At 40.6% G+C, this 27,221-nt stretch overlaps 9 protein-coding genes and 1 long non-coding RNA gene across 16 annotated transcripts in view; 3 read left to right on the top strand and 7 right to left on the bottom strand.

Annotated features, from left to right (window-relative positions):
• The window catches only part of sNPF (short neuropeptide F precursor), a 38,278-nt gene extending 32,852 nt beyond the window's left edge, over positions 1-5,426 (top strand). For 2 of the 4 annotated variants that reach the window (XM_070276659.1, XM_070276658.1), the window contains 3 exons: positions 4,279-4,945; positions 5,029-5,211; positions 5,263-5,426. In XM_070276659.1, the coding sequence (XP_070132760.1) occupies positions 4,310-4,945; positions 5,029-5,211; positions 5,263-5,310 (867 nt within the window). In that variant the 5' untranslated portion in view covers positions 4,279-4,309 and the 3' untranslated portion in view covers positions 5,311-5,426. Of the gene's footprint in view, positions 1-3,794; positions 3,939-4,278; positions 4,946-5,028; positions 5,212-5,262 lie in introns of those variants that run through there. The other 2 variants (XM_017239922.3, XM_070276660.1) reach the window with 2 other exon arrangements.
• Positions 5,427-7,762: 2,336 nt separating this feature from the next.
• On the bottom strand, positions 7,763-8,355 carry LOC108124348 (sarcocystatin-A-like). The gene is made up of 2 exons (XM_017239962.3): positions 8,152-8,355; positions 7,763-8,027 (listed from the first exon to the last, which is right to left on the bottom strand). Exons 1-2 carry the CDS (start codon positions 8,328-8,330, stop codon positions 7,829-7,831), a joined length of 378 nt encoding a protein of 125 aa, XP_017095451.2. The 5' UTR covers positions 8,331-8,355; the 3' UTR covers positions 7,763-7,828.
• A 337-nt stretch (positions 8,356-8,692) lies between these two features.
• On the bottom strand, positions 8,693-9,285 carry LOC108124361 (sarcocystatin-A-like). The gene is made up of 2 exons (XM_017239976.3): positions 9,058-9,285; positions 8,693-8,997 (listed from the first exon to the last, which is right to left on the bottom strand). The coding sequence occupies exons 1-2, from the start codon at positions 9,222-9,224 to the stop codon at positions 8,802-8,804; spliced, it is 363 nt and encodes a 120-aa protein (XP_017095465.3). The 5' UTR covers positions 9,225-9,285; the 3' UTR covers positions 8,693-8,801.
• Positions 9,286-10,309: 1,024 nt separating this feature from the next.
• barr (non-SMC condensin I complex subunit H) lies at positions 10,310-13,220 on the bottom strand. Its single transcript, XM_017240375.3, has 4 exons — positions 13,074-13,220; positions 12,632-12,953; positions 10,979-12,559; positions 10,310-10,919 (listed from the first exon to the last, which is right to left on the bottom strand). The coding sequence occupies exons 2-4, from the start codon at positions 12,935-12,937 to the stop codon at positions 10,575-10,577; spliced, it is 2,232 nt and encodes a 743-aa protein (XP_017095864.2). The 5' UTR covers positions 12,938-12,953; positions 13,074-13,220; the 3' UTR covers positions 10,310-10,574.
• Positions 13,221-13,611: 391 nt separating this feature from the next.
• On the top strand, positions 13,612-16,246 carry lok (ovarian-specific serine/threonine-protein kinase loki). Of its 2 annotated transcripts, none has more exons than XM_017240360.3 (6): positions 13,612-14,151; positions 14,231-14,388; positions 14,511-14,619; positions 14,697-15,134; positions 15,190-15,424; positions 15,484-16,246. In XM_017240360.3, exons 1-6 carry the CDS (start codon positions 13,965-13,967, stop codon positions 15,794-15,796), a joined length of 1,440 nt encoding a protein of 479 aa, XP_017095849.1. In that variant the 5' UTR covers positions 13,612-13,964; the 3' UTR covers positions 15,797-16,246. The 2 variants fall into 2 exon arrangements, with proteins under 2 accessions (XP_017095849.1, XP_017095850.1); XM_017240361.3 differs by having other exon boundaries at positions 13,617-14,100.
• Position 16,247: 1 nt separating this feature from the next.
• vls (valois) lies at positions 16,248-17,836 on the bottom strand. 2 transcript variants are annotated; one of them, XM_070277739.1, is made up of 4 exons: positions 17,750-17,836; positions 17,122-17,649; positions 16,687-17,063; positions 16,248-16,630 (listed from the first exon to the last, which is right to left on the bottom strand). In XM_070277739.1, exons 1-4 carry the CDS (start codon positions 17,819-17,821, stop codon positions 16,444-16,446), a joined length of 1,164 nt encoding a protein of 387 aa, XP_070133840.1. In that variant the 5' UTR covers positions 17,822-17,836; the 3' UTR covers positions 16,248-16,443. The 2 variants fall into 2 exon arrangements, with proteins under 2 accessions (XP_070133840.1, XP_017095852.2); XM_017240363.2 differs by lacking the exon at positions 17,750-17,836 and having other exon boundaries at positions 17,122-17,743.
• Positions 17,837-18,014: 178 nt separating this feature from the next.
• On the bottom strand, positions 18,015-18,741 carry LOC138925950 (uncharacterized). Its single transcript, XR_011442214.1, has 2 exons — positions 18,424-18,741; positions 18,015-18,369 (listed from the first exon to the last, which is right to left on the bottom strand). It is a non-coding gene; the product is annotated as an uncharacterized lncRNA (long non-coding RNA).
• A 90-nt stretch (positions 18,742-18,831) lies between these two features.
• Positions 18,832-25,102, top strand: bwa (alkaline ceramidase). 2 transcript variants are annotated; one of them, XM_017240327.3, is made up of 5 exons: positions 18,839-19,337; positions 20,467-20,723; positions 20,805-20,942; positions 23,690-23,982; positions 24,733-25,102. In XM_017240327.3, exons 1-5 carry the CDS (start codon positions 19,197-19,199, stop codon positions 24,801-24,803), a joined length of 900 nt encoding a protein of 299 aa, XP_017095816.1. In that variant the 5' UTR covers positions 18,839-19,196; the 3' UTR covers positions 24,804-25,102. The 2 variants fall into 2 exon arrangements, with proteins under 2 accessions (XP_070133843.1, XP_017095816.1); XM_070277742.1 differs by lacking the exons at positions 23,690-23,982; positions 24,733-25,102 and adding an exon at positions 20,996-22,832 and having other exon boundaries at positions 18,832-19,337.
• On the bottom strand, positions 21,493-23,574 carry LOC108124575 (uncharacterized). The gene is made up of 2 exons (XM_017240325.3): positions 23,186-23,574; positions 21,493-23,087 (listed from the first exon to the last, which is right to left on the bottom strand). Exons 1-2 carry the CDS (start codon positions 23,557-23,559, stop codon positions 21,521-21,523), a joined length of 1,941 nt encoding a protein of 646 aa, XP_017095814.2. The 5' UTR covers positions 23,560-23,574; the 3' UTR covers positions 21,493-21,520.
• A 5-nt stretch (positions 25,103-25,107) lies between the features above and the next one.
• Positions 25,108-26,885, bottom strand: pr (6-pyruvoyl tetrahydrobiopterin synthase purple). Its single transcript, XM_017239936.3, has 4 exons — positions 26,503-26,885; positions 26,338-26,417; positions 25,608-25,753; positions 25,108-25,541 (listed from the first exon to the last, which is right to left on the bottom strand). The coding sequence occupies exons 1-4, from the start codon at positions 26,568-26,570 to the stop codon at positions 25,329-25,331; spliced, it is 507 nt and encodes a 168-aa protein (XP_017095425.1). The 5' UTR covers positions 26,571-26,885; the 3' UTR covers positions 25,108-25,328.
• Between the last annotated feature and the right edge of the window lie 336 nt (positions 26,886-27,221).

Here is a 27,221-nt window from a genome sequence, read left to right as displayed (position 1 = left end):
AGAATTTGGCCTACCGCGATGGCCATATCTTTGGCATAAGTCATCGGATTCTTAAGCGGAATACCTTAAACGATTTGTACGACGATTTTCTTTAAATCTGCATCAAAATCTAGAAACAAATTATTTTTTCGATTTTTTGTCAAATTTTCTGGACGATCCCCTTCAAAAATTTGGAAAATGCTTGAATCCAGAATTTGGCCTACCGCGATGGCCATATCTTTGCCATAAGTCATCGGATTCTTAAGCGGAATACCTTAAACGATTTGTACGTCGATTTTCTTTAAATCTGCATCAAAATCTAGAAACAAATTATTTCTTCGATTTTTTGTCAAATTTTCTGGACGACCCCCTTCAAAAATTTGGAAAATTCTTGAATCCAGAATTTGGCCTACCGCGATGGCCATATCTTTGTCATAAGTCATCGGATTCTTAAGCGGAACACCTTAAACGATTTGTACGTAGATTTCCTTCAAATCTACATCAAAATCTAGAAACAAATTATTTTTTCGATTTTTTGTCAAATTTTCTGGACGACCCCCTTCAAAAATTTGGAAAATGCTTGAATCCAGAATTAGGCCTACCGCGATGGCCATATCTTTGCCATAAGTCATCGGATTCTTAAGCGGAATACCTTAAACGGTTTCTACGTCGATTTTCTTTAAATCTGCATCAAAGAAAAACAATTTTTTTTAGTTTTTTCTTAAATATTTTTGTTAAATCGTCCCTATCCGGACTTCAATGGATGTATGCTGAATATATGCTGAATTATTTTCTCTACTTTAATTTTATCAATAGCAAACAAACTAAATAAATTTATTTCTGACAAAGTTTGGAGGTCATTTTCATATTTACGCACAGACGCATAACAAACAAGTAAATTCTCTTGACAAAACGTGATAATGCCTGGAAAACTGTTTACTTCAGGGGATTCACCTAAGTTTATCTCAAGTTTGGTTCATACCGTAAATTATACATATACATTTTATTATCGAAACACTAATGCCCACATACATTAATAACAAAAAGAAAAATGTGAAAAAATGATAATCAACATGACTTTTTCTCTTCTGCTTTTGCTTTTTGGATGAACACCCCCATAAAATGGCTTTTCCACAAAGAAGTGTGAATATAAACTATGAAGTGGGAGAGACTTCCGTAAAAGCAGCATCTGATGCGAACTCGTTTTAATTGGTTTTTGTTCAAAATATTACTATTTCTGGGAAAATATAAAAGATACTGCTTGGACCAAATGGGAAATAAAAAGTTCCACTTTTAAAATTGAATAATAAGCCATAAACCATAAACAAAAAATGTGTATTCTGGGTAACCAAATGGACAGTCAAAGTTTATTCAATTTAATTTCATTAGTTGCTAATATTTTTAGACGATGGTTAAGAGTTGTAAAAAAACTAACCACATTGCTGGACGAGCATAAAAAAAATTTGGCAACAACAGGGCGTATGATTAACGCCCGAAAGCCACAAAGTAGGCAACACAAAGCCCACAAAATGTCAGCCGAAAGCAAAAACAACATCCAACCAGAGGCAAAGTCTCATCAAATATGTTGATAAAACACAAAAGATTACATCCAGGGTAAAAGGGTCGCCGGAGCAGCATCAGACCACTACCAAGGCCAGGACCAAGGCATCTAATGTGTTTGTCAAATCGTTTTAATGCCCTGGCCAGGGACTGGGGTCTCATAAACCTAGCCTCGATATCCCTTTTTGGGTAGGAGGTGAATAGTGAAAGGACGAAGAACGAATGGGGACCGACTGACCAGCCGCAGATGACCTTTTTCGCACAAATAAAAATTGTTAAATAAAAGGCAAATAAAATTTGTGTGTCACACATCTAAAAGAGTGAAAAAGAGCCTCGTCAAAGTCTCGACATGGGTAAAAAACAACCTGTTGTACGGGTGTGTGTGTGTGCGGGTTTTGGGGGCCTTAAATGTATTAGTTGGGCTAGCCCCCAAAGGCTATTTAAACGTCGTCAATGTGTTTTTCACGCTTCGATTCCGAATCAAATGGGGACGGAATCACACTAGTCAACAAAATAAAGGACTCTCTGTTAGCTGTAAAAGAAATACAAAGATATATATTTTGGGTAGGTAGGTTACAAGTTTTTTGTATTTTATACATATCTTAAACAAGTCTGAACATTGGTAAGAAAACTTTATCTTATAAACGTATCCATTCTGGTTTCTGCTTCTTTGTTAAACAGTGTATAAGGATAAACTGTTCAATGAGGCATTTAGCCGGCCACTCGATGCTCAACAATGTGTTAATGGGATTGCTTATTATGTGTCAATCAAGCACATTACTCCGACCAATTCCCACTCCCCCCAAGAAGTCTGAAAATATTCTCCTTGTCATGTACAATTTATTCGTTGACACATTGTTTTTTAAAGCCTGTTCTAGCATAGGAATAAATGTACGCACATTCGTAGCACATAAATAGCATCATTATCTGGGAAATATCGCACAACTCATTCGTCATTCGTCAAAAGCCAACAAGAAGGCGTCTCGGAGAACGATGATAAATCACTTTCAATTTTGACAAACGTCCCAAATGCCGCGCAGTCTCGGGGCACATTTCATCACCAGGACGCCCACTGGCGTTGGCCAGACAGATACCAAAATTTTGCATACCAAGTGCTGGGAGTCAGCCAGGCAATTGGCCAACGTTTCCGCCAACAAATCACTCTGGCTGGACATTTTCGAGATATCATTGACCAAAAGGGGGTGGAGCGGCTGACAAGAGGAAAACGAAAGTCAATTCGATTAAGGTCGGAAGAGAGCCTTAAAAAAATCAAAAGCTATGATAGATTAAGGCCTGAAGCTAGGAAATGGCTATAAGCTGATCTAAGGACTTGAAAAGATTTTGAATGCGCTCTTTAAATTTATCTGGAAAGTATAGAGAAATTTTTCAGTCTTTTCCCAAAACATTACCAAAAAATAATTTTCTTGTTTTCCATTATTTTAAATCACAAATATTTATTTTAAATTGTATTTATTTATTTATTTAATTGAGGCCAGTGTCCTCAAGGCGACATCGTTTCGTGAAACGTGTCTCTGCTTTAACTACATTTCAATTTCCGGCTCAACTCGCTGACATCACGTATACGCAGGCTATCACGTATACGCCGAGTTGCATCGCAAGTCGTCCATAGCCAGATCCTAACAAAATATTTCGCCAGCACTTAACGCCCCAAGGATGGCAAAGGCTTAACTTTCAACTTCCGCTTGCAGCAGGCAGCGGCAAGAACACAAAACTTGCAATTTCAACCCCATTTCGGGGCAAGTGCCTCCTGTTGTCTGATGCCGACTACTGTGCTTCATGTTGCATACTCATTTCAAGCTATTGTTCAGGCACTCTTCATCATAAGACTCCACTCAACGAATTTCTCACTTCGCCTTGGGTGACGCCCTTGAGGTAAGCCATCCATCAGATGCCCTACCTCCTGCTCCACCTCCACCTCCACCCCATGCCCCTTTCTATTTGATCTTTAACCCTTGTCGCTATTCCGCTTGCTTATAAATAATTCAATTGCCTTTCGCCTCGCCTTATGCTGCGTGTTAAAAATGAACATGTGACGTCTGAAATGAATTCCAATGAACTCTGAATACTTTGCATAGGATATGAAATGCATTGAAGAGTTTCAACCATTCCGCCTGCAGTGTCTACACCCTGTCTGGGGTGGGTTAAAAAAATATCATTTCTATCGATTTCTATTTTTTTCAGCAAACACTAGAAATTTAATTTTTAATAATGGGAAATCCTTTGCCATCGGCCATTAGGTGAACCATTAGCCATGACATCATTTGTCGCCGTATATAAAAATTGTTTCGAAAAGGTTGCACTTAATGGCGCCGATGGCAGCAGCTGTGTATTTCACTTCCCTAACCTTTCGGTGGCTTTAACAATTTGCAAAAATATGGGTGAGAAAAAAAAGTTGCATTGAAAGAGCTCGAATATGAAGTGCCATTCAGGTGCAGTCATGAATAATTTTCGTTCAGTAAATGCTCTGCACTCTAAACATACTTTTGTGTTCGAATATCATTACATAAGCCTTTCATTTATGCTTTCATGGCAAAAACATTTGAATTTTTTTTGAAAGTATCGGATATTTGAGGCAACTCTTCGGACTCTTATCGACATATTTAAAAGGCTTGTAAAACACTATTTTTAATTAAAAACTATGAACTTTATCACACAGTTGTCACTGTAGCTTCTCAAATTTTTCTCATTTTTCATCTCGACTTTCTTTTTGGCTTTCAGCTTGACAACACCACAAGGCAGCAGAATAGAAATGTTTAATTTGAAACCTCAACTGAGCCAAGGCTGGGCCTTGGCCCTCATCTGCCTGGTGTATCTCCAGATGCAGCAGCCAGCCGACGCTGAGCTGCCCCCCGTTCAAGGTGACAAGCCCAACCAGTCGGCAGTTGGTCAGCAAATCATTAAAGACTCCTTTGCAGGCGCGTCCCTAAACAATCTATATGATAGTCTGCTCCAGCGCGAGTACGCCGGACCCGTGGTCTTTCCCAACCACCAAGTGGAGCGCAAGGCCCAACGCTCTCCCTCCTTGCGTCTGCGTTTCGGGCGCAGTGATCCGGATATGCTGAATAACATTGTGGAGAAGCGTTGGTTCGGTGACGTCAACCAAAAGCCAATTCGGTCGCCCTCCCTGCGCCTGCGCTTTGGCAGGCGGGATCCCAACTTGCCTCAGATGCGTCGCACCGCTTACGACGATCTCCTCGAGCGGGAACTGACCCTGAACAACCAACAGCAGCAGCTGCAGGAGCAGTTGGGATCTGGTGGTGACTCCGACCTGGACGCCGACTACGATGACCTCTACAAGCGGGTGGTGCGCAAGCCCCAGCGCCTCCGTTGGGGCAGAAGTGTGCCTCAGTTTGAGGATAATGACCATGATGATTTCCGTAAACAGGTACGTGTAGGGAGGATACTTCTCCTAGAGAGGAAATCATACACCTACTAAACGCCCTTCTGTCATCTTCTTCCATTGTTTAGATTCTCGCTGAAAAGATTCACAATCTTTTCATGGCCCTGCAGCAGTACGAATCCCCCAGTTCCAGGCCCAATGAAGATGAGGTAGATCTGGAGGAAGACTCATCCGAGTTCCAACGCGAGGTCCGCAAGCCGATGCGTCTTCGATGGGGCCGGAGCACTGGCAAAGGACCCTCCGATCAAAAGGTGGGTTTAAATTTGACTTTAAATGGACATTGCTGACAAACGAAATTGTAGAACGCCCAGGAGGAAACCTCATCGATTGCACCCAAGACCCAGAACTAAATTGTTTCAAATCGGCCAAGGCAAGACGCTCCAAGAGAATGGCAACCAATGATGGGAATCCTAAGAAAGCTACACGGTCAATATCCAATGCCAAATAAGATACAAAAAGAGACATTTACAGACAGAGACAGTTTTTGAAAGCATTTTTGCGAGAGGTAGGGAGGCATGGGCTGAGAAATAAATACTTATAAACATATAACTTATATATACACACGCATGATTAACCATTATTGTGTATCTTTTGGCTTTGAGCAACTAGAAGAATAAACCAAAACCTACACATGTATACATTTGTCCCATTTGTCCTTTAACTTTAACAATGCGCAGGTAAGACAAGGTAAATAAACAAAATAGAACTCGGTTCTTTCAAGGAAATTTTGAATAAATGTTTTAGTTATAGCTTATAAAAATATTTAATGGATTATAATTTATTTAACTACCCATTACATCCCGTCTTCAAGCCTCTATGCTCAATTAAAAAATATTTACAAAATTTATATTGCCCCAAGAATGTTTATCCTCGATGTATATAAAACAAAAATTTATAAAACCTTCTTAACTTAGAGAGAATTTGTTATAAAAATGCTAGAAAGCTATAAAATATTATTCTAATAACCAAAACAAATTTGTTTTAAAAATTTGAAGCGAAATTCAATTTAATGTTATGATGGAAGTGTTTAAAAAACATTTGGAGGCCCCCGGAAGCTGTATTACTGTAACACTTGTTATATTCTGTGTGCTACAAAAAAGAAATATATTATATATGTATATCAACTATTATACTATATGTACTACATATACATATAATATATGAACATTATCTAATTAACTTTTATTGATGTATGTATTTTATTAGCAGGAAACCGATTACAAGGCGAACAAAACATTAAGCTGAATGTTGTTAGAACACTTTTGTATATTTAATTTACACCATCATTGAAATTATTGTTTACCAAAGAAATATAACCAGAAACCAAAGAAATAAAATTGTGCTAAAAGTCATATCCTGCTGAATGCAATTTTCGACTGAAAATAGCGAAAAGAAAACAGTTTCCCACGAAAAATATACTATATTATATATCAAGTCTTTTAATGAATGTAATATCATGAATGTAAATAAAACAGCAGGAATAATTGAAAGCGAACATATTTTACTCGATCTATGCTACATATATGATATATATATAATAAATATTACATTTATGGTGAAACTCAGATGGAGTAAAAAATAACTTTGTGCCTTTTTTTTTGGAAATGGGGATGTTATGATGATATAGTTTTAATTGCATTTTTCATTAGCATTTGGTGCAACCAGCTAGTCATAAAAGTTTTATTTCTCTCCATTTCCCCGACAACTATGGCTCCTGCCAAAGTTTTTGAAATCGCTTACACTGGATTGTGAACTTATCCCGGATATTTCCCTGAAAAGTGCCAACAATTATCAAGTTGGACACCCGTGGCGCCTGCTAACTGCTGCCCACATTAGAATTAAGCAACAAATGTGAGAAAATTAAACCGAAACCAAACAAGACACAAAAACCCTGATGAGAAAAGCAGCTGGGATTGTGCTCCGGAATTATTATGGCCAAAGACAAACAGGCAGGCAGGAGACAGAGCCAGAGCGCTGAGGCAAGGTTATTCTACCTCCTACCTGTTGGGGCCCAGAACTTCACCTGTGCAATGACAGCCATTAACTTTAGCACCATCCCGCCATTTGCCATTCGCCATTCGCCCCTTTGTTGATGTTTGTTTTCATAATTAACTTTTCAACTCCTAATGTAGGGGAATTTTGTGTGGGTAAGCTGAAATTATTCTGCTCCGCATATGAAGCATATTATTTTGGTTAATTGCATGCAACATTGAAAATTCAACACGAAAATGCACTTTACAAAAAAATATTCTGGTGGATGTAGGCAGTAAGGGTTAACTACATCATAATGTAACAGATTCGTATTAAAATACACCCTAAAAAAAAAAAATTGTTTTTTTTATTTAGGTTTGGAAACGCCTCTTAATCAGAGGCGAATCGAGAGTCTTATCATCACTGGCTCACTAATTATGTGATCTTAAAACCCCAAAGGCCCTAGCCTTATGACGCCCATTATTTGTTATTTATTTTATTTAGCGATAGGTAGCAATGTTGGGTCCAAAAAATATATGAATAATCAAATTATAGTCAAATAATCTTATCAAATTTGAGCCACCAATTGTATGCCTTTTGTTTAAAAAATATAACCATTACATTTTCAAAGCGTATAATTATAATTATGAAATATTTTATTTATTTAAGTTTTTTGGACTTTAGGCACTGTGGTTCTTGACTACTTCGGTTTCGTAGACCATCATCGTCAATCAGCTGCAGGAAACATCCATCAATTTTCTGTAAACAGGAAACATTGCAAGCCGAATTGAAAAAAACTAGGTTATTAACTAAATTTTATATACTTTAAAGTTTTTCGTCGTTGAAGATTTTTAATGAAATAGTTTGAAAATTTTATACATTTCATTTTTCAGGTCTTTAGGCACTGTGTTTCTTGATCAGTTCGGGCTCATTGGGGCACTTGAAGGTAACCTGGATGCCATTTGGTAACCAGGAACGATTCCAGATATCCACTTTGCACTCCTTCTTGACGTCATTTTCGTCGATCAACTCCACGGTGAATTTGTAGGCGGTGCCAGCAACCACCTGGGAGGAAGCATCCAGAACCTTCACGATGCTAAAGAAAAATAATTTTTTAGAGATTTATTAGAATTTGTTAATATAATTATCATCTCATTTACTGAGAATACGTGACAAGGATATTATAAGAAAATTTATTTGAACTACACAACTAGGCTTACCGGTAGTGAGGTCCATCTCCGGCGTCAAGTTTAACCAGAGAGCTGTTCAACTCCTTTTGGGCATCTATCAGCTCCTGGCCTTCCAATTGTTTGACACCTCCAACGAGTCCAAATCCTTGAGGCTTTCCCAAAACCAGGACGCAGGCAGAACACAGCAGCAGAATCTTGGCAAAAAACATTTTTGTATATTTTTTGGAAACGATTAAACTTTCCGGACTATTGAATTCAAACTGATGAACTGAAACGGTCAGAAAGCGGTGTTTTATACCCTCGGCTTGTCCATTCCTATCGCTAAATTATTGACACTGAACTTGCCTCTCTTGGTGTTGGTGAGCATCCAAATATTAGCCGCTTGCTGGACTAGAATCTGAAAGCTATAGTGATAAGACCCCCGCAGCCACACAACAATTACAATGTTAAGTACGACTTGCGGTTTCTATTATTTGAAATGTTTTCTTATCAGCCTTGCAAAATAAACAATAAACCGGAAAGCGACATTAACCCTTTGATCTATTTTCCTGTAAGCCAAAAAAATGTTAAGTATATTTAAAGAAAATTAGTTTATTTTAAAAATATATTTACACATTGTTATTTTTTTTTACATTTTTTATTCAATTTTTTAGAATTGTATACACTTTCATTTTTTATCTTTAGGCACTTTGCTGCTTGGTCAGTTCGGCCTCATTGGGGCACCTGACAGTGACCTCCATTGGTAGGTTAAAGATGCGATTCAAGACGTCCACTTCGCATATCTTCTGAACGTCTCTTTCGTCGATCAGCACGGCGGTGAATTTGTAGGAGGTGCCAGCAACCACCTGAGAGTAGGCTTCCACGACCCGCAAGAGGCTAAGAAGGAATAATTTTTTACAAACTTGAAATATATTTGAATAACACATGTGGGCTTACTGGTAATGAGGTCCATCTCCGGAAGCCATTTTAGCCAGAGCGGTATTCAATAACTGCTGGGCATCTATCAGAGCCTTCCCCTCCAATTTGGTAAAACCTCCAAGTGGCTCAGGGTTGCCCATAACTAAGACTGCCCATAACAGTAGGATAAACTTGGCTAGGAACATTTTTGAATTTTTTTGGTAACGATTCGACTTTTCAGACTAAGGATTCAAACTGATGAACTTAAACGGCCAACGTCGGGGTTTTATACCTGTGGTTGGTCGGTTCCTATCGCTAAATCAATAAGAATCAACTTTCACCTCTGGGGTTGTCGATCATCCAAATATGGGCAGTTTCCTAGAATCTGGAATCTGATAAGACTTTCACAGCAATCACAATCCAAGGGAAAGTGCAATTCCCTGTTTTTTAAATTAAAATAATTTATAATCAGCTTAGGAAAATAAACAATTCTACGGAAAGGAATATTAACCCGATGATCTATTTACCCGTAACGTTTCAAGCTTTTTATTTTCTTTCTAAATTTTAAAACATATTTAACTTTTAAACTTTTGTTTTTTGTGACATTTTCTAATGCCAAAACTTTTATGGAATACCCCTTAAAGTGATCTGAGTTGGTGTTGTTGGTTTTTTGTGTACAGAGTGTAATCAGTATGACGCCCAGCGTTACTTAGTACTTGGCAAATATTTATGCAAATAATATGCAATTACACACATGCACACATCAGCGACGCCGCCTAAAAGCGCTCTGTAAACACCGAACTTTTCCAACAAACACAAACACATGCAAAACAAATGTGTCACCCCCACACAGATGAGCATGGAGAAAACCTCTTCAGGCGGCGGCCGAAAGCCGAAGAAAGCTGCGACTAAAAACGCCAGTGAAACGCCTTGCCATATCCTTCCCGTTTCGCCTCAGTGATACGAGTATGCAAATGAAAGAGCAACAGCCACGGCAAACAATGTTAACAACTGCTTCCGTTTTTGTCTGCGCCGCCAGCAGAACATAAACACAGCCGAAACTAATGCCAAAGTTTTAATTCTTTCAACTGAAAAAATTCCGCAACGGCACACATGTGCATAGTTTATAAAACAAAAGAAAACATAAATCAGTTTAAAGTCTAGCCATTTAAATACATGAATAATATTTTCACAAAAACAAACAATTTGTGTTTTCCTACTGGAGCTTTTCTGCCAGATAGCTTAATCTCTGGGATTTGTTGAAAATTGGATTAAAAAGAAAGTTATAGTGTAGTTTGGATTAAAACCACATCTTTATTAGTACTTAATAGCTAGTCTTAAGGTATGATTGTTATTAGAATTGATTATTTGATCATAAAAATAATAAATCAGAGTCAGCTTACTGAAATTGTCATACATGGGTTGGGTTGCATATTGTGAAAATACTGATATACATTAAGGGTTTTTGGTGATTTTGAAATTAAGGTAATGTGACATTGAGAATTCAACACATGCAAGAGCCACTTAATAAGGAAATCGTATAAAAAAAAATAAACCTAATCCAAGACCTGTCGGATTTGAAAATCTTCCAAATCTGGCTGAGGAATAAGCCGCAGCTTCATATCGTTTGCCAAGTGCAGGACCGCATAGAACGCCACCGACGTGGAGAGTGAATCTGACATTTTTGTGGTCAGCAGGGTCGGTAGTTTGCAGTAAACATTCTGGAAACTAGCAACGCCCTTCGAGTACTGCTCCTTTTTCGGCCTCGGGTGCGAGGGTATCGTCTCCTCGGGCACAACGTTCAACATTTGCTTCTGAATCAGAGAGTTGCAGCTCTTTTTGAGATTTTTCATATCTATCACTTTAGCACGCTTGGCGAAGGGAACAATCACTTTGGTAACCTAATAGGAAAATGGAACTGTTAGTCATCTTCAAAAAATGTTAATGAATCTTAACTTACCTGAGATGGAGCACCCTCAAACTCGGTTCCAATTTCGAGAACTGTATTATTGCATGGGTCCCTCATGGACACGTTGGTCAGACCAATGGTTGCCTCTCTGGCGTCCAGATCCAGGCCATCAACTCCTTCCGCACCCTCCGGAAGCATAATGCTTACATTGGCGGGAACGGCTGCAGTGAAGTGTTCATTACCCAAGAGGTCCAGGTCGTTCTCGACATCCCCGTGATCAGAGCCCACATCCATGTCCAGGCCAAGATCGTCAGCATCATCAGAATCCGGCTCCCCAGCGCGTCGAGTCAACTTTATACTAGGCGCCGAATCGTATTTGAAGAAGTAGTCCGAATCGAAGATGAACTTTGTGGGCAAACTCAGCTTTCGAGAATCCCACTTCTTTTGGAAGTTGACCTTCCGCTGTTTAACGCTGGCGTCCAGCGGTTGGAAGAAGTCCTGTGTTACATTATCGTAAGCTATCATCTTATTTTTACGCTTGGCGGCTTGCTGCGCCGACTTCTTTGACGACTTTTTCTGAGTGGAACCCACCTGGGTGTCCGTTTGACCATTGGCTTGAAATAAGGTACTGCGCGCCCGATTTCTTTTAAATTTCCAATGCGAGGGTCCTGCCCAGAACTGGGAGATCTGTTCCATCGGCCGGTACGAGTATTCTAGCTTGGATGATCCATCAACGGGACGCAGATCGTCAATGACAGTGGCCTGCTTACGCAGCCTCCTACAATTGTGGATCACCATCTGTTCCTCTATAGTAAGCTCCTGCAGGTCATCTCCTCCTACTTCCAAAACCTGTGGTGGAGCTGCATCCAAGTCTGGCAGCGGAGCTACGTCAGCTTCGACATCAAAGGCCATTGAAATCTCGTTGATATTCGCACACATATCATCAGCATTGTCGATTCCATCATCCTCTTCTTCTGGAGCCGCCTCCGGCTCGGGTTCCTTGGGCTTTTCGTCTGATGGCTTTGGATTTGGGGCGCTTGTGATGATGTACCCAGTATGCATGGGTCGGAGATTCCATTTGTCTACCTGAGGCAGCAGCTTCCGAAGCCAGTCGGCACTGACAAGCGATTCTGCTGACCGCTGCTCCTTGTCCGCCGATAACGTCGTGTAGTCCTCGATATCTTCAGATACCTCTTCACTGTCCCAAAACTTATAGTTAGTGCGCAACAGCAGCTCCGAGTCCCGACTGGGCAAAATGTTGTGCATTAAACGATTTGAAGCATTGATGGAGCCCACTGTGGAGTTCAGCTGACCAAACACTGGATCCTGCAGAGGTGTCGTGTCCAGACGAGCGTTCAGGGTCTCCTTGTTCTTGGTTACAGTCGACACGTTCTTCTTCTGTCTTTTGGGCTTGGGTGCAGCACCTTTCTGACTGGCGGCGGCAGATGAATCATCACCCTCACCGCCTGCCTGAGAAGGTTCTGTTCCATCGTCATTCTCCGCCGCATTTATCTGCTTGTCTGTGAGCGTGCGGGCACTTAGGCCGGCTGAAATACGCATTGCGTCCAGGTAGATGGAGTCCACACGCAGGCCATATACTTTGGATGAAGCCTCCAACGAAGAGCCGGCCATCTAAAGGAAGAAACGTAATATGAGGAAATATGTCAGGTTTCCAATCAGTATAGTATAAAATGTAGCACCCACCTTGAAGTTGCTCATCCGCTTGTGGTGGTGATCTAGGAGATTGGCCAGCGAATCGATTAGGGACACGCTCCAGGCATTGTCCTTGCTCAGCTTGTTGCCATTGTAGATCTCCAGACAGCTGCGAATAGCCTCGTTGTCCTCGATGGACTCCAGAGTGCTTTTACGCGGCTGCATTAAGGTGCGACGCCGGGCTTCCTGGCGCTCCGCCTCGTCGTCGTTAACCACTGTCGTGTTGCTGGTCATGCCCTCGCGGTAGCTCCCCACCGCCGAGCGGCGCAGGGGAGTCTCAGATCGTGGTAGAGTCATTGCTACTCCTGGGTAACTAAAAGATGGATAACCACGGGGACGCTGGTGACGGATGCGCGGGCTTCTTGACAACACTGGCAGCTTAAACAGTTGCCGCTTTTGGAGTTCGTCAAAGGAGTCTCCTAACAATTCTCACCTGGAGATAGTCGTTTATAGTTTTTATTTTTCTAATTACGTTTTGTGCGTTTTTTTTGTGGCGAATATTTCCTCTTGTTTGTGTGGGTAATAGTTTACAGTTTTATTCAAACGACGCCATCCACAGTGTTGGAAAACTGGGTCAACAACCAGGGTTGGTCAAATCCAAAAACCGTTGATATTCAAATTAGAATACATCTTTGCATCTTTTTCAAAAAAAGTATGCTATCTATTAAAATTTAAATTTTATGTTTTAAACTATTAACCTTCAAATTAATTTAAATTTCTTTTAAATTAAATACAGAACACTACTCATTCCGATTAAATTCCTTACTTTCGAACGTCGAAAATCATTTTATCGTCGCCATTTTTAACTGTTTTATTAACAAATTACTAAATTTTAAATACAGATAGACAGATAAAGATAAACATGACAAGTTCGTAAAAACCTAATAGATTTCTGAATAATTCTTAAGAAATAGACTTACAATTTTTAAAACCCGATATTTTGTCGCGTATCGATAACAGTAGGCATTTGGCAACACTGTCTTCCCATTAGGCGGCAAACTCACACTTAGCCAAAAACAATCACAGATCGCAGTTCATATAAGTGTCGTGTTTGTTGTTACTTTTCGTTGTTTTCGTATGAGAAACCTTGTCAGTTTGTTAGACTGCGTTGCGCCACCACCTCGATGTGAACTTCTACAGCCCAGGAGACCATTACTTGACCGAATTAAGATCGGGGGAACTCTGACAAAGTTGTCTTCCGCCTCACAAAGATAGCGCCTGCGTGTGTGTTGGTACCCGAATAACTGGACATTCCCATTTTGCGCAGTTTCCGCTGAAACTGTTAGGATTGAAAGAAGCGGTGAATCTCGGTAATAGGCGCATCATGGCACGCGACACCCAAGGAACCCAGGGCACCCAGAGCCAAGCATCCAATATCTGGACCCAAGTGGAGAGCCAGCCCATGGAGAAGATCGTCTGGGGGCGCTTATATGGCAAGAACATCAAAATCAAGTCCCTGGGTACGAGTTCCAAATACCGCATAGTTTATACGCAATCGTCCTTTTCTGTTGGTAACATAAAATTTCATGTTTGTTTGTTTTATTCGTTATTTTGTTTCCCAATCTAATCCAACATGGACATCCGTTTCAGATCTTAATAATGACGAATTTTCGGCAGGACGTGGAGAGGCGAATGATCTGATCCTGACCCTCAACGACCTGCCAGAGAAAATATTAACACGCATTTCCAAAGTTCATTTTGTCATAAAGCGAGCCAATTGTGAATTAACAAATCCAGTTTATATTAAGGTATATATACTTAACTTTAAAATAGATTCTCCTTTGAATTCAAACATTTCCTAGAAATGCATAATATAGGTCACACCTGTTTGTGTAGCTTTGCATAACCTTTGTTCATCTACGTTTTCCAGGATCTCTCACGCAATGGGACATTTGTGAACAATGAAAAAATTGGAATAAACAAAATGCGAATATTGAAAAATGACGACGTTATTTCCCTTTCCCACCCCACCTACAAGGGTAAGTGTTCCTCAAGCAGGTATAGAAGGAAGAGATTTGCACTTAATTCGATATCCTGCACCTGCCCCCTTGTATAGCCTTTGTGTTCAAAGACCTGAGCCCGAACGAGGCGATCGGACTACCGGAGGAGATTACCAAAACGTATTATGTCAATCGCAAGCTGGGATCAGGGGCGTATGGATTGGTGCGCCTGGTGTATGACACACGTACTTGCCAGCAATTTGCCATGAAAATAGTGAAGAAGAACATGCTCTCTGGTGCGCGGCCCAGCACTAACTTCAGTGATCCCGAACGGGTTCTAAATGAGGCGAAAATCATGAAGAATCTGTCACATCCGTGCGTGGTTCGCATGCACGACATAGTCGACAAGCCGGACTCCGTGTATATGGTGCTGGAATTTATGCGAGGAGGGGATTTGCTGAATCGCATTATTAGTAAGAAGTTGTTGAATGAGGACACATCCAAGCTTTATTTTTATCAAATGTGCCATGCAGTAAAGTACCTTCACGACAGGGGTAAGGTATACTTTATAGCTATAAAGATAAATCTCTATGAGTCTTTAATTTTTAGGCATCACTCACCGCGACTTGAAGCCAGACAACGTCCTGCTCGAGACGAACGACGAAGAGACCTTGTTAAAGGTCTCCGATTTCGGGCTGAGCAAATTCGTGCAGAAGGACTCGGTGATGCGTACCCTTTGCGGTACCCCGCTTTATGTGGCCCCCGAGGTTCTCATAACTGGTGGTCGAGAGGCTTACACCCGGAAAGTAGACATTTGGAGCTTGGGAGTGGTGCTCTTTACTTGGTAAGAGAGTGGCATATCATTTTTATAAACTATATTTCATTGAGACTCCCCCCTGACAGTCTGAGTGGAACTCTGCCGTTTTCGGATGAATACGGCACCTCGGCAGCCGATCAAATCAAGAAGGGAAAGTTCGCCTACAGACATCCGGCCTGGAAGGGTGTCTCGCAGCGAGCCAAGCTGCTGATCAATCAAATGCTCATTGTGGATCCCGAGCGGCGACCCTCAATCGATGATGTATTGCAGTGCAACTGGCTACGGGATGGGCAAATGCTGCAGAATGCCAAGAGACTTATGAAACTAGAGGGTATGGAGATCGAAGACGAGGACGAGAACAATTTCCTAGAGCCTCCCACGAAGAGGTCGCGACGCTAAGGAAGGTTGCGCGAAAAAATTTTAATTTTCTGGAAAAATTAAGTGGAAATATTTTTCTGCAACCACCCACTCGACTGTTACAAAGTATTTTTTTGCGGTTGTTTATATTTTTACGTGTTTTTAGTGTAGTTTTTTCACTCGCGCCAGCACCCTCCGGGTGAACTGCATTTAACCATTCGATGGCTTGTTTTCATTACCATATTTTAAGGATGGATTTCATTCCAATTATCACGATACGTTGCCGTTAATTGTTTAGTAACTAAACTTATGTTTGTATGTAAGAATTCAATTTGACTTTTCAGCAAAACCACTGAGCTTTTTGAAGTAAAGCATTAATTTGAAATTGAATTGTATTTAATTTTGGGAGTAATATAACAATATTGTATAGATGTTTCTGATATTTGTACTGCAGTGATGTTGCCTCTTAATAAAATACTCGAGAAAATAATAGTTTGACTTGTTTGTATTGTATATTAAGTAGATATACCTATTTCGGTAAGTCATCCTGATAATCGTCTATGTAGAATTATACAAAAAAAAAATGGTGTTACATTTTTAAAAGAATATAACACCTCAGTCAGGCAAATCGTTAATTGTAACAAACCATATTTTACATCGTCAAATTAAATCTTAAGGCATGAGGGTAATTATTTTAAAGAATGGGTTACTAGTTTCCGTCCATGTCCGATGGTTAGAAGCGTCTTTTCATCTGTCCAAATGGCATCCGTAAGACGGGAATGGGTGTCCTTGTGGTTATAAATGACCTTGTGGCCCGAAGTCACATTGCTTACTTTTACGGCGGCAGGAAGATTGCTCATAGCAGCCAAATGGGGCCTAGGACGAAGAGTATTTTAATGAAATATGCACGGATATTCAAACTAAAACCATACCCGTTTATAAGTAGCTGCGAGACGTGTCCGTTGTCAAAATATTCACAAGTTTCCGCCAGTTTCCGTGGAACGCGAATATCCACAGTGTGAACTTTACCGTCAAAGTCGCCGAGGTAAACGTTGTTGTCACCCTGAAGCTCCGTTGAAGCTGCCCAGGCGCCGCAAGTGAAGCTTAAAAGATGCGAGTCATCATCAAAGAGGCACGATGACGACGGAGCTGCTGACCGAATGTCCCAGAGACGGACACAACCGCCGCGATCACAGGTTACAAATTGTTCGGCCGAGGCAGAGGGCGTCATCAGTCCAGTTAGCTTATCTAGGTGGGAGCTACGCGTGTGGAAGCAGCTACTCAGATCAGCAGAAGATAGATCCCAGACCTAGTTTGGCAAAAACAAGTGTAGTATCAAATCTAGGGGACATTTGTTAAATTCTTACATTCAGAGTTCCATCCGAAGACGCAGAGACAGCTCTTTGTTGATTGGCTTTGAAGACACTTAGTTGGCTAATGGGAGATGGATGGACAGAGGCCTCGCCCACCAGGAAGAGGCAGTATGGCTGCTTTGGGTTGCGAACTCTTGAGTAAGTGGACCAAGCCTGGAGGCGTGTGTCCCCAAGGGCGACCAGCAAGACATTGTTCTCGGCGTACCGCAAAATGTTAACCGTGTGCTCAGCTTGAAGCTTGTAGTCCGCATTGGCAACAGACATGTGGTTCACCTTACTGCGTTCAAAGCCAAAGAACATGCCCCACCAGTGCCTGCCTTCGCGCCTGTTGGTGGCCAGGGCGATGTGTTTTTCTTCATTGATTGCAATACTGTCCCAGCAGTCGTGCAGGCGAGGAGAAAGATTTTCTAGGCGCGCATTCAGATCAGCCACATTGAGATTCGGGTACTCATAGTTTTCTGCTAGTTCCATAGGCGGCGGCGGCTGATGGGTTTGTGGCGTGCGGTAAACCTGGGAACTGCGCTGTGGGAACATTATTAATTCAATATTCAAAAGTGTCAAGACAAAAAGAAAAAAAAAGTTGGAAGTGTAAACAGCGTGCCGGCTAGAGAGGAGCAATTACAAGAACGATAAATCGATTACAGGCAGGCGTTTTATTCAAAATTGGTGGAGATATCTGAAACATGATATTCATGAGACATGAATCTTTTTTCCCTTTTATATAAAAAGGGCCTGAATATATTACGCTTTCTAAAATGTCCCACTATTTCTACATTTTATTTTTTACTAGAATATAAGAAAGAATTTGCTCTAATTTAACATGCCCACAATATTCAATTTAATTAGAAACGCCTGTGTTACGCTACATCACAGTAAATAGATGATGATTTTTAGTTTGTCAATATATTTTACAATAAGTTTCTTTATTAGATACATTCCGTTTATAATTTTCAAAATAATAAACTTAACCCCAATCCATGATTTTTTTAAGTTGGCAATAAAAATTTAATATTCCACAATCTTTCTGCTCCATTGTCTCGTTCCGAATGGGAGCAAAGATAGGTCGCAGGACTTCGATAAGACCTTTTGGAACCTTACTTAGTGACGTTAGTGTTTCGCCAAAGTTATCAACTGTTAAAAGGATTCCATTTAAAAGAACTGGCTTAGCTTTAAGAGCATTAGCCAGGCGCTCTTTTATATCATCAGGTAAAAAAAACTTTGGGGAAATGATGGTGTGGCACTCTAGTAAAATCAAACTTATTAAAAAAAAAAAAATGTTTTATAGGGAAACCTTACCGTTCAAAAATAACAATAAAATTGCTAAGAATGACCACCTTGATGGAGCCATGCCTTAGTTTAGACTGTGCTTTAAATCTAAAATCTTCTAGCCAAAGTTTCGTCTCGCTTATTAAAGATTTGATATCTGTTGATTATTTAGCTGCTACCGTGACCAACAGTTTAAAAGGGAAAAGATGTTCTAGCTCTTTGAAAATAGTAAATTAATAAACAGATAAGCCAAGATTTTATTTTATTAACTATATTACGAGTATTAAATTTTAAAATACCGTTAAAAACACAAAGGCGCATAATAATCGATAAAAAAAAAGGAGTTGGCATCTCTCTTCTGGTCGAGTAGTGTGACCAACTATCGTTCTTGCTTCAAATCTAGCACTAACGGTTTACAGATGATATATATGTATATATATAAGTAAGATATTTGTTGTTTTCCCCTGCTTTCCACGTCGGACGTTACTTTGCGGACGGTTCGAATATTCCACTTTCTTCGTAGCTCCGCATTACCATAAATTTGACAGAACTTGTGCCTAACCACCGGTAGTGGCTTACATAACAGAAACTAAGTTTAAAAGGCTTCGAAACTGGTCTAGAAAGTGGTTTTTGCAGAAACCTCTTTGACAAAGAACTACTGCGCTATTATGCAAAGTGCAGGCAAAACAAACACAACTGCGCTGCAACTACCCTGAACTACCACAACAAAGCAAACAAACGAAAGTGCTTAAATCCTTTCGTTGCTGAAAAGGAAAATAAAATCGCTCTTTGTTTCGGGCCAAATGGGTGGGGTGGGGATGGGTGGGGGACTGCTGGACATCTACGCCATGGCCTGGGAGCATCTCAGACCCGGAAGCTCACCCGTCGATTGGTGCGAGGGCAATTACTTAATTTCATCAAATATAGCAGAGTTCGTGAACACGGTGCGTATGTGCAATTTATTTTAATATCAAGACTAGTTCCCATTACTCTGCTCTAGTTATTAAATGTAGTTGTAGTTGTAGTTGTAGCTGGCCGGCAGCTGCATTATTGTTTCCTCCCCCCCTACACAAACACCCACTGGGTAAGGCCTTGACCTTTTTTTTTTTTGCTTGCCTGTTAGAGCGAGACCGACCGGTGGCGTGTAAACAAAAGATATTGTAAGTGGGAGCGGGAGAGAGTGTTGTAACCTTCTTTCAGCGAAATATTATATTTTATTATATTTCATTATATTTGCATTGCAGAACTCTGAAGCAAGGCAATTTCTTATCGACTAGAAAAGTGCAAAGATACTAGTATTACATTTCCTATGAAGCAAGGTGCAAGGCAAGGTGCAGTCTTTCAATGAAATGCAATATGATATATACAGATACAACTTAAAACTCTCAATAAAATAAAAGAATACTATTTTCTTCCAATTCTTTGATTTAATTATATAGAGTAAAGATTAGTTGAACATCTGAGAGTCGAAAGGTTATCAGTTTCCTAGTTTCTTTCATAAAACCACAATCTATTTGTTCTACATTTTCTTTCCTTGCACTAATAATACTACAAATGGGCATGTTTTAATTGGTTTTTTCATTGTCATGACTAATAAATTGAAGGCCTGAAAAGCGCAATTTGTTTACAACGCAATCGGGCTTTGTTTCAGTTGGGGGTTTGCTCAACAGAGGGAAGTTTTTCAAGTGGAGTGAATGACCCCGTTCTTGACACTCCATCCAAAATAATGAAATAAAAGTGGCAGTAAATATTGCATGTAAATGGGATTCATTATCCCAAGTCCAAATACGAAAGATATCACCATTGCCTAGCCCCATTTATCGTTTTCTTGAGTGGAATAGAAACATCATCCTATGGAAGTGATAACTGCCCCATTTCTCACTGTGTTTGCACTCAAAAAATAATAATTAATTGCACTTAATTCAATATGATCAGCAATTTACGTTACTGCTGAAATAGCACGTCGCGAAAAAGTAAAAAAAGTAAATATTATTAACTGGGTTGGGTTATAATTTTAAAAATGCATATAGATATAGCCTCATTTCTAACCTTATTGATATTATCGCCCCACAGTTCAGCAACTTCCTGTTTATACTACTTCCTCCGGTGCTTATTATGCTCTTCAAGGAGTACGGACGCTTCGTTACCCCCGGCATCCATGTGATCTGGGTTCTGCTGATCGTGGTTGGACTGAGTTCCATGTACTTTCATGCCACTCTGAGTCTAATTGGCCAGCTGCTGGATGAACTGGCCATTCTGTGGGTCTTCATGGCGGCCTTCTCGTTATTCTATCCCAAGCGCTATTATCCCAAGTTTGTGAAAAACGATCGGTAAGTGTGATTGGAATATCGGGTATCTATGTCTCCACATCCCATATCTAAATCCCCGACTTTCGGTTTCCTTTGTTCCAGCAAAACCTTCAGTTGGCTCATGCTCCTATCGGCGATTGCCGCCACTTTTCTGTCTTGGTGGAAGCCGATCGTTAATGCCTTTGTTCTGATGTTCATGAGTGTACCGACAATGGTAATGCTCTACAGGGAGCTCCAGAGGTGAGTTTAATAAATTTTTGGGGGTTTTGCTGATAAACTATCTGTATGCCCAGCCCTCCTGATTTCGCCTCCAGGTGACCCCAAACTGAACTAAGCCCATAAATCATGTATCTACCATCACTCATCCACCTTATCATTTATATTTTTATCGGTGTTGGGAACAAGTGTTTCCAAATGCATGCCTTGTGAAATTATTTAAACCTTATCGCACTGTTTACTCTATTTTATTTATTTCTGTTCTAATAGTTGTGGGACGAGCGGTGTCAAAGTTCAAACCCAAAACCCTAGAGATAGCATTCGAGGGGGAAAGTCTCTGCTTATCAATCAATTATATCAATGGAATTACTCAGTCTGTAGTGGGTCATTTAGATAAGCCCTAAGTAGCCCTCTTATGGCTCCCATCACTCAAGGGCTTTCAATGAAAGTTGGGGTAGGAAGTGCCCCCAAAAAATCCCTCGGGGATTAAACAAATTACTGATATTGACGGATGTGGGTTACGTATCTTGGAAATGATATATATATGTTTCTATTTTAGTGAGTGATGTGTATGTCTCTGGCAGGGGTCTAGTAACCATAGTTTATTTTTTTAGGCTATCATTGCAAATACAATACTTCTTGGCTATCTTGTCATTTATGCAGTTGGAATCTTCTTCGTAAGAATTCAAACGACTGAGGTCATCCATGTCCATGCTGAGCAGTGCCTTGGTGCGATTGTTCCAGCGGACAGTGGCTTCGAACTCGGGAGTGTTAGGTAGTGTTTTGAACTCGATTATGTAGACATGTTCGTCCTTATCGGCGGGCCTCAGACCCGTGGCCAGAACCGGTTTCCAGTCCATTCTGATTACCTGCTTCAGAGTATAATTGTGGCACAGATGATCGAACTTTCGCTCCACCAAATGCCGGTTCATCCGCTGGATCATGGCGTCTATTATGGGGGCCACCTTTGGGGTGAAGGGGATAGTTTCTGAGGGGTGGCAGCAGCACCACTTCTCCTCGATCCCGGCCATTGCACAGGTGCGGTTGAAGGGAACTTCGAAGAACAGGGACTGACAGCTTTTGCACTTCTGGGACTTGTACTTATCCGGAAATTCAGCCATGGACCTGCTGTGCAACTGAAGTATGTGGTGGAGGGTCATATGGAGGTCGTAGTTGGAGGTTAAGCGATTGCGATTTTTATGCAGATTGGCCGCCAGTTTCGGATACTTCTTCCGGAACCATGGTGGCACATAGATGAACATCATGGGTACACGCTCCTCCAAATATCCTGTAGGCGCCTTGCGCAGGGGACCGTATCGATGACCATGGTCGCTCATCAGGATCACAATGGAGCGCTTAAAGAGCCCAGCGTCCTCAAAGGACTTTAGGTATCGCCGGAAGAGTTGGTCCAAGGAAGCGGCCCCCTGATAGTGATCGTGGGTGAAGCTATTGCTCCACAGGAAACCAAAAAATGGCGACCGGCCCAAGAACCGATCGATAAACTGCTGTCCAAAGTCATACACATACTTGAAGCTCAGGTGCCGGCCCACGCAGTAGGCATATCCCCACTCCTTGATGATGGGAAACTGATCCTCGATGGCCAACAGTAGCGGCCGAAGGTAGTAATCCGTTGGCTTCTTCTTAAATCCCGGCATTAGATAGTTGAACGTGTTGATCTTCTTACAATCCTCGGCGTATAACGTGGTGTAGTTGGCTTGTTTGAAACGCTTCCAGATGAAGGGCAGTGAGTCCAGGCAGCCCAGCTCCTCCACATCGCAAACTTTTTCTATACCTGACCTCGAGTGCCCTGTCAGCACGGCCATAAGATTGGGATAGGTGTTGTCACCAACTTTAGTGTAGCCCTGCATTTCGAACCAGCCTAGCTGCTTCACAAAATCATAGACCAAGGGCATAGTTCGTCGAAAATTTATCCTCGACGTGGAATCCAGACCCATGATTAGGACACTGGGTTGGGGATCCACCTTTTGCTTTCTCACAAAGTCCTCCACCTTTCCATCGTTGGTCAGAGGGTCCTGTATAAAGGACATGGAGTCTGACTGGATTAATTTTCGCCTTCTGTGGCCTTTCCTCACATAGCACTTGGTGATGATATGGTCCGTGGTTTTTGGAACCAGAACGTGGTTGGTTAGGCGATGCATTTTGGATTGCCTAACACAGGGTAAGGGTGATTATTTTTAATAAGCTTCTAACTTTAATTAGTAAAGCCCTCAAGTCTTAGATTCATTAGACAACTAGCCAGTACTCACACGTAGTTATTGTCCGGAACATCGGCTGAATTGTTACGCGATATATCTGAATATTCGCATTCGAGGGTGGCGTTTCCCTTGGTTTTGAGGAAAGGTCTAGCCAGGTGCTCGTGAATGTGCAGTCGGTACTGGTGGGTGTTGAAGTCAAACTCACTTGTCACCATATCAGCATCAGTTCGGCAGCCTTTCATCTTTCTTTTATGAAAACGACTCATGATGTCCGCCGTAAAGGGATTCACGTAGGGCATCTTACAAACAGGACTGTTGACATAATATCTGGCAGTATCCTTGACTTTAACTCCATTCGACAGCCAAAGGTTAGCTCTTAGAAAAAAGACTATAACTAGAGGTAGAACCTCCCTCATCCAATTCATGGTTGTCACTAAATTTAGTTTTCAATGCTGGCTGGAAGTGTTTCGGTTGGTAATTCTATTATTTACAGACTTATAGAAAGGGCTTGAAACAAACCTATTAACTAACGATCTCCATTTCCATCCAAAACAGAGTTAGCGACCAGAGAGTCTATCGCTTGGGCATCCGCTCCACCACCGTCTGGGCCGTGGCTGTCTTCTGCTGGATCAACGACAGGGTGTTCTGCGAGGCCTGGTCCTCAATCAACTTTCCGTACCTGCACGGCTTCTGGCACATTTTTATATTCATTGCCGCTTATACGGTCTTGGTGCTGTTTGCCTACTTCTATGTGGAATCAGAGCTTCCCCAGCGCCAGCCCCTGCTCAAGTACTGGCCGAAAAACGAGTTTGAGTTCGGGATACCCTTCATATCGATCCGAAATCCAGGTAAGGCCCTGCGCAACACCATCTAAGGTGCTCGGCTGGAGAGGAGAGTGGAGTAACAAGAGAAACCGACCATGACCAAAAGTAAAATGCGTATAATGTTAGAGAATCGTAATTTTAGCGCACATTTTTGATATATTTAGTAGTTGAGACATTTTATTAGCCATATAGAGATATTTATACACTTAGCAAATGAATTCGGATTCGGATCGCGGTTGTATCTGAGGAGAAAAGTCTGTTAAAGCCTTAAGATTCGTTACAAAATGTAGACCTAAACCAAAGAACCCGTAGAGCATTACTAAAGAATGTAGCTCAGTGTAGCTTAAAAAGACATATCCAAAGAATATAGTTATACCAAAGCTTGAATTCCATCCGCCTAGCCATTCAGATGAGTTCAGTTAAAGTCTTCGACATGTTTTCAATGTGTATCTGCAATACCATCAGACTGTGATAAGTTATTAACTAATTCATCCCATGACTTCCAAAGCAAAAAGTTCCTATGCTTTTCCCCAAAAAAATAAGAAAACTAATTAATGGCAACTAGTTTAGTTTTTAATGAGTTGTCGGTACCTGAATGTTAAGTTGTTTCGAGGTTAATGTTCTCTGTTATCTTCACGACCTAACACACTTACTAACTCTGGCCCGGGCCACTAACCAACCACTAATGTAAACTAACCCTAGATGAACTAACCAAAGTAGATCTTTGCTCAAAGTTTAGTACGATATCTTATCGCTACCTTGCTGATCCCACAGATTCGAAAGATTGGCTCGTCTACTGCAGCCTGTACATGCAGGACTATGACTACAAGCACCGAAAGAACTGATCCCAGTTCTTTCTGTGGAGTGTTATTTCCAAAAAACATAGACATACACAGCGTGATATAAATTAGTATTGGAGGAGTATTGGAGTGCCCAAATTAAATATATACAATCCTTAGCGGTTAATTAGCTTGCTGCTCAACACAGACGCCAATCTGTAGCACCCAAGAAGTGTATAGCTGCCATATAGAGCGTTACTTTTAAGAACAATACAATAATATAATAATTAAAACAATACATGTACTGAGTTTAAAAATATTCTATTTAGTTATACCACAATAAATAATATTGTTTTGAAAAGCGATCCCCTTTGTTTGCTTCATTTTATTATATATTTATTCAGTATTATGTTCCAGAAACATACAGTAGGTCTTACATCTATATACTTTGTAATTTGTATATCTTTTCATTCCCTTACCAGGTAACTAAATATGTCTTTTTCTAATCGTGTGAGTGTGAGTGGGTGTGGGGATGGGGGTGTTGGTCCATTAAAATTCGTCAATTCACAGGGGTTTCAATGCTAATCCATTCTAATCCGAGTCCGAGGATATGTTGGTACACGAATCGTGGGTTATGCGTTTGTTGATGGGATTGTAGATCCCGTTCAAGGAATACGGACCACGATAGGAAATAATGTTCTTTGGTGTCTCATGGATTTTCACTTCATAGAGCAGCTCAGGTTTCTTCAGCTGCAACCGGATATTATCCCAGATGTATACAGCCAGATTTTCAGTGGTACTTGGCTGCGAAAATAAAATGTATTTGGTGAGTAAGGTAAGTAAGTATCCAGTTTGTAACTGGGTACGTACAGTCTTTGAAAAGTACTCCACATCCTTGTCGAGATTTTTGTGATCCAAACGCTTCATGATCACCGTTTCAATAGCATCCTTAAGTTCGGTGATGTTCAGCACCATTCCAGTGCGCTGATCAATTGGTCCTCGAACAGTAATCTCAACTAAAACAATAAAAATTATTAAAATTAATAACTGACCTCTACTTAATCCTAACCCTACATATGCGACAACAAATTGCGTTGTTAGTAGAACCCCATATGTCGCCAAAATATTTTCCACTTATGTATGTTATTGACTATGATCCCTTTGATCTCTACATGTTCATTATCAATTCTCGGTTTTTATTACCTATGAGCGTTGAACTTGAATATGGTTTTGATAAGCGAGCTTGTCGGCCAAGGTTTTGTTATGGTTATGGTTAAGCATTTTCCAGTCTCACATTACCAATTGCTCTGAGTTGGACTTCAACGAATCTGGTTACATGACACTGATGCCGTTTTGCAACTAATCATGCATTTAAATGATGGATTTGTGTTTTCTGTTTTTTCTGGTGTTATAAAGTATTATTGTTTCAGGTGTTTTCAACACAATAAGCTCAGGAAAAGATGCAAAAAATGTGTATTATTGTTATTGCCTTTCTGTTCAGTTAAAGCCATTCTACTTTCTAATGGAATGCGTTCTACAGATCTTTGATCGAAGGACTATAACCTTCGCCATTGGTTAAGTTTTCTCGAGAAATGTTTACCTGTATAATTGTGTCCATGGCCGTGAAAGTTGTTGCATTTCCCAAAGACTTCCAGGTTCTCGGCATCACTTAGTTGGGGGCTGAAAATTAAATAGAAATGTCAACGCAAATTGAACTATAAAAAAGCCAATTGAATAAAGCAATTGAATTCTATTCGATTGATACCTATGCAGGCGATGGCAGGCGCTGAATGTTTCGCGACGGGTGAGGAAGGCAACAGGTTGTTGAGACATCTTGTTAAATACAATCTTTAAATTTGTTCTGGCTGGAAAAGCACCTGGACGATGGATTTAGTTAGGGGGAGTTAACTGCACGCCTGAGCACTGTTTTGCAATGAATGCAAAACCTGCTTTTGATCCGCGCGTATTTATATAGAAGCCCAAAGCGAGAACAAGGAAATTGTTAGCAACAAATGCTTTGCAGGTGGCGGCAGAGATATCAATCTGGTCGGAACTAGTTGTGATGAGCGAGTCGGATTTCCTCTAACTTAGCTGATTAAAACCCTTTAATCGCTCTGAAATAATGTAATTCGTCTCGGTGTATGCGCTCTATATTGAAAAGAAAGAACATTTATTTAGCCATGGTTTGTGTTTTAAAAATAATAAGTTTTACCTGTATGCATGAAATAGTGCTTTCAATAATATTTACTTTTGACTACGTAGCTCTTGAACAGCTGCCAATATTAGTATCGGTTATCGGTTAGAGATGAACAAGTTTCACAGTTTATTATCAGTAACTGGACCAGTGTCCAACTGTGATTACTTAAAATATTTAAATTTAGTTTACCTTCTTATTTTTATAAATCCCCATAAACAGTTCTCCATAAAAAGAGTGTGAATCTGTAGTTTTTCAATCTGAAGTACGATCAGAAATTTAAAAAGCTT

This window comes from Drosophila bipectinata, chromosome 2L, assembly GCF_030179905.1.
Source record: "Drosophila bipectinata strain 14024-0381.07 chromosome 2L, DbipHiC1v2, whole genome shotgun sequence".
NCBI classification, from domain to species: domain Eukaryota; kingdom Metazoa; phylum Arthropoda; class Insecta; order Diptera; family Drosophilidae; genus Drosophila; species Drosophila bipectinata.
The sequence above is the reverse complement of the archived record's forward strand: the minus strand, read 5'-3'. Positions and strand labels throughout refer to the sequence as shown.

Excerpts from the sequence above, each read along its gene's own strand:
- pr (XM_017239936.3), bottom strand. The coding sequence starts at position 26,570 with ATGTCTCAACAACCTGTTGCCTTCCTCACCCGTCGCGAAACATTCAGC. Across the intron at positions 26,418-26,502 it reads GCCTGCCATCGCCTGCATAG|CCCCCAACTAAGTGATGCCG; the intron begins GTATCAATCGAA and ends TTTAATTTTCAG. Across the intron at positions 25,754-26,337 it reads CCATGGACACAATTATACAG|TTGAGATTACTGTTCGAGGA; the intron begins GTAAACATTTCT and ends TTATTGTTTTAG.
- LOC108124361 (XM_017239976.3), bottom strand. The coding sequence starts at position 9,224 with ATGTTCCTAGCCAAGTTTATCCTACTGTTATGGGCAGTCTTAGTTATG. Across the intron at positions 8,998-9,057 it reads GGAGATGGACCTCATTACCA|CCTCTTGCGGGTCGTGGAAG; the intron begins GTAAGCCCACAT and ends ATTCCTTCTTAG.
- barr (XM_017240375.3), bottom strand. The coding sequence starts at position 12,937 with ATGACTCTACCACGATCTGAGACTCCCCTGCGCCGCTCGGCGGTGGGG. Across the intron at positions 12,560-12,631 it reads AGCGGATGAGCAACTTCAAG|ATGGCCGGCTCTTCGTTGGA; the intron begins GTGGGTGCTACA and ends TTCTTCCTTTAG. Across the intron at positions 10,920-10,978 it reads TTGAGGGTGCTCCATCTCAG|GTTACCAAAGTGATTGTTCC; the intron begins GTAAGTTAAGAT and ends TTTTCCTATTAG.
- LOC108124348 (XM_017239962.3), bottom strand. The coding sequence starts at position 8,330 with ATGTTTTTTGCCAAGATTCTGCTGCTGTGTTCTGCCTGCGTCCTGGTT. Across the intron at positions 8,028-8,151 it reads GGAGATGGACCTCACTACCG|CATCGTGAAGGTTCTGGATG; the intron begins GTAAGCCTAGTT and ends ATTTTTCTTTAG.
- bwa (XM_017240327.3), top strand. The coding sequence starts at position 19,197 with ATGGGTGGGGTGGGGATGGGTGGGGGACTGCTGGACATCTACGCCATG. Across the intron at positions 20,724-20,804 it reads AAGTTTGTGAAAAACGATCG|CAAAACCTTCAGTTGGCTCA; the intron begins GTAAGTGTGATT and ends CCTTTGTTCCAG. Across the intron at positions 20,943-23,689 it reads CTCTACAGGGAGCTCCAGAG|AGTTAGCGACCAGAGAGTCT; the intron begins GTGAGTTTAATA and ends CATCCAAAACAG.
- vls (XM_070277739.1), bottom strand. The coding sequence starts at position 17,821 with ATGAATATCATGTTTCAGATATCTCCACCAATTTTGAATAAAACGCCT. Across the intron at positions 17,650-17,749 it reads GTAATCGATTTATCGTTCTT|CGCAGTTCCCAGGTTTACCG; the intron begins GTAATTGCTCCT and ends ATGTTCCCACAG. Across the intron at positions 16,631-16,686 it reads TCGCAGCTACTTATAAACGG|GCCCCATTTGGCTGCTATGA; the intron begins GTATGGTTTTAG and ends TCTTCGTCCTAG.
- lok (XM_017240360.3), top strand. The coding sequence starts at position 13,965 with ATGGCACGCGACACCCAAGGAACCCAGGGCACCCAGAGCCAAGCATCC. Across the intron at positions 15,135-15,189 it reads AAAGTACCTTCACGACAGGG|GCATCACTCACCGCGACTTG; the intron begins GTAAGGTATACT and ends TTTAATTTTTAG. Across the intron at positions 15,425-15,483 it reads GGAGTGGTGCTCTTTACTTG|TCTGAGTGGAACTCTGCCGT; the intron begins GTAAGAGAGTGG and ends CCCCCCTGACAG.
- LOC108124575 (XM_017240325.3), bottom strand. The coding sequence starts at position 23,559 with ATGAATTGGATGAGGGAGGTTCTACCTCTAGTTATAGTCTTTTTTCTA. Across the intron at positions 23,088-23,185 it reads GTTCCGGACAATAACTACGT|GCAATCCAAAATGCATCGCC; the intron begins GTGAGTACTGGC and ends ACCCTGTGTTAG.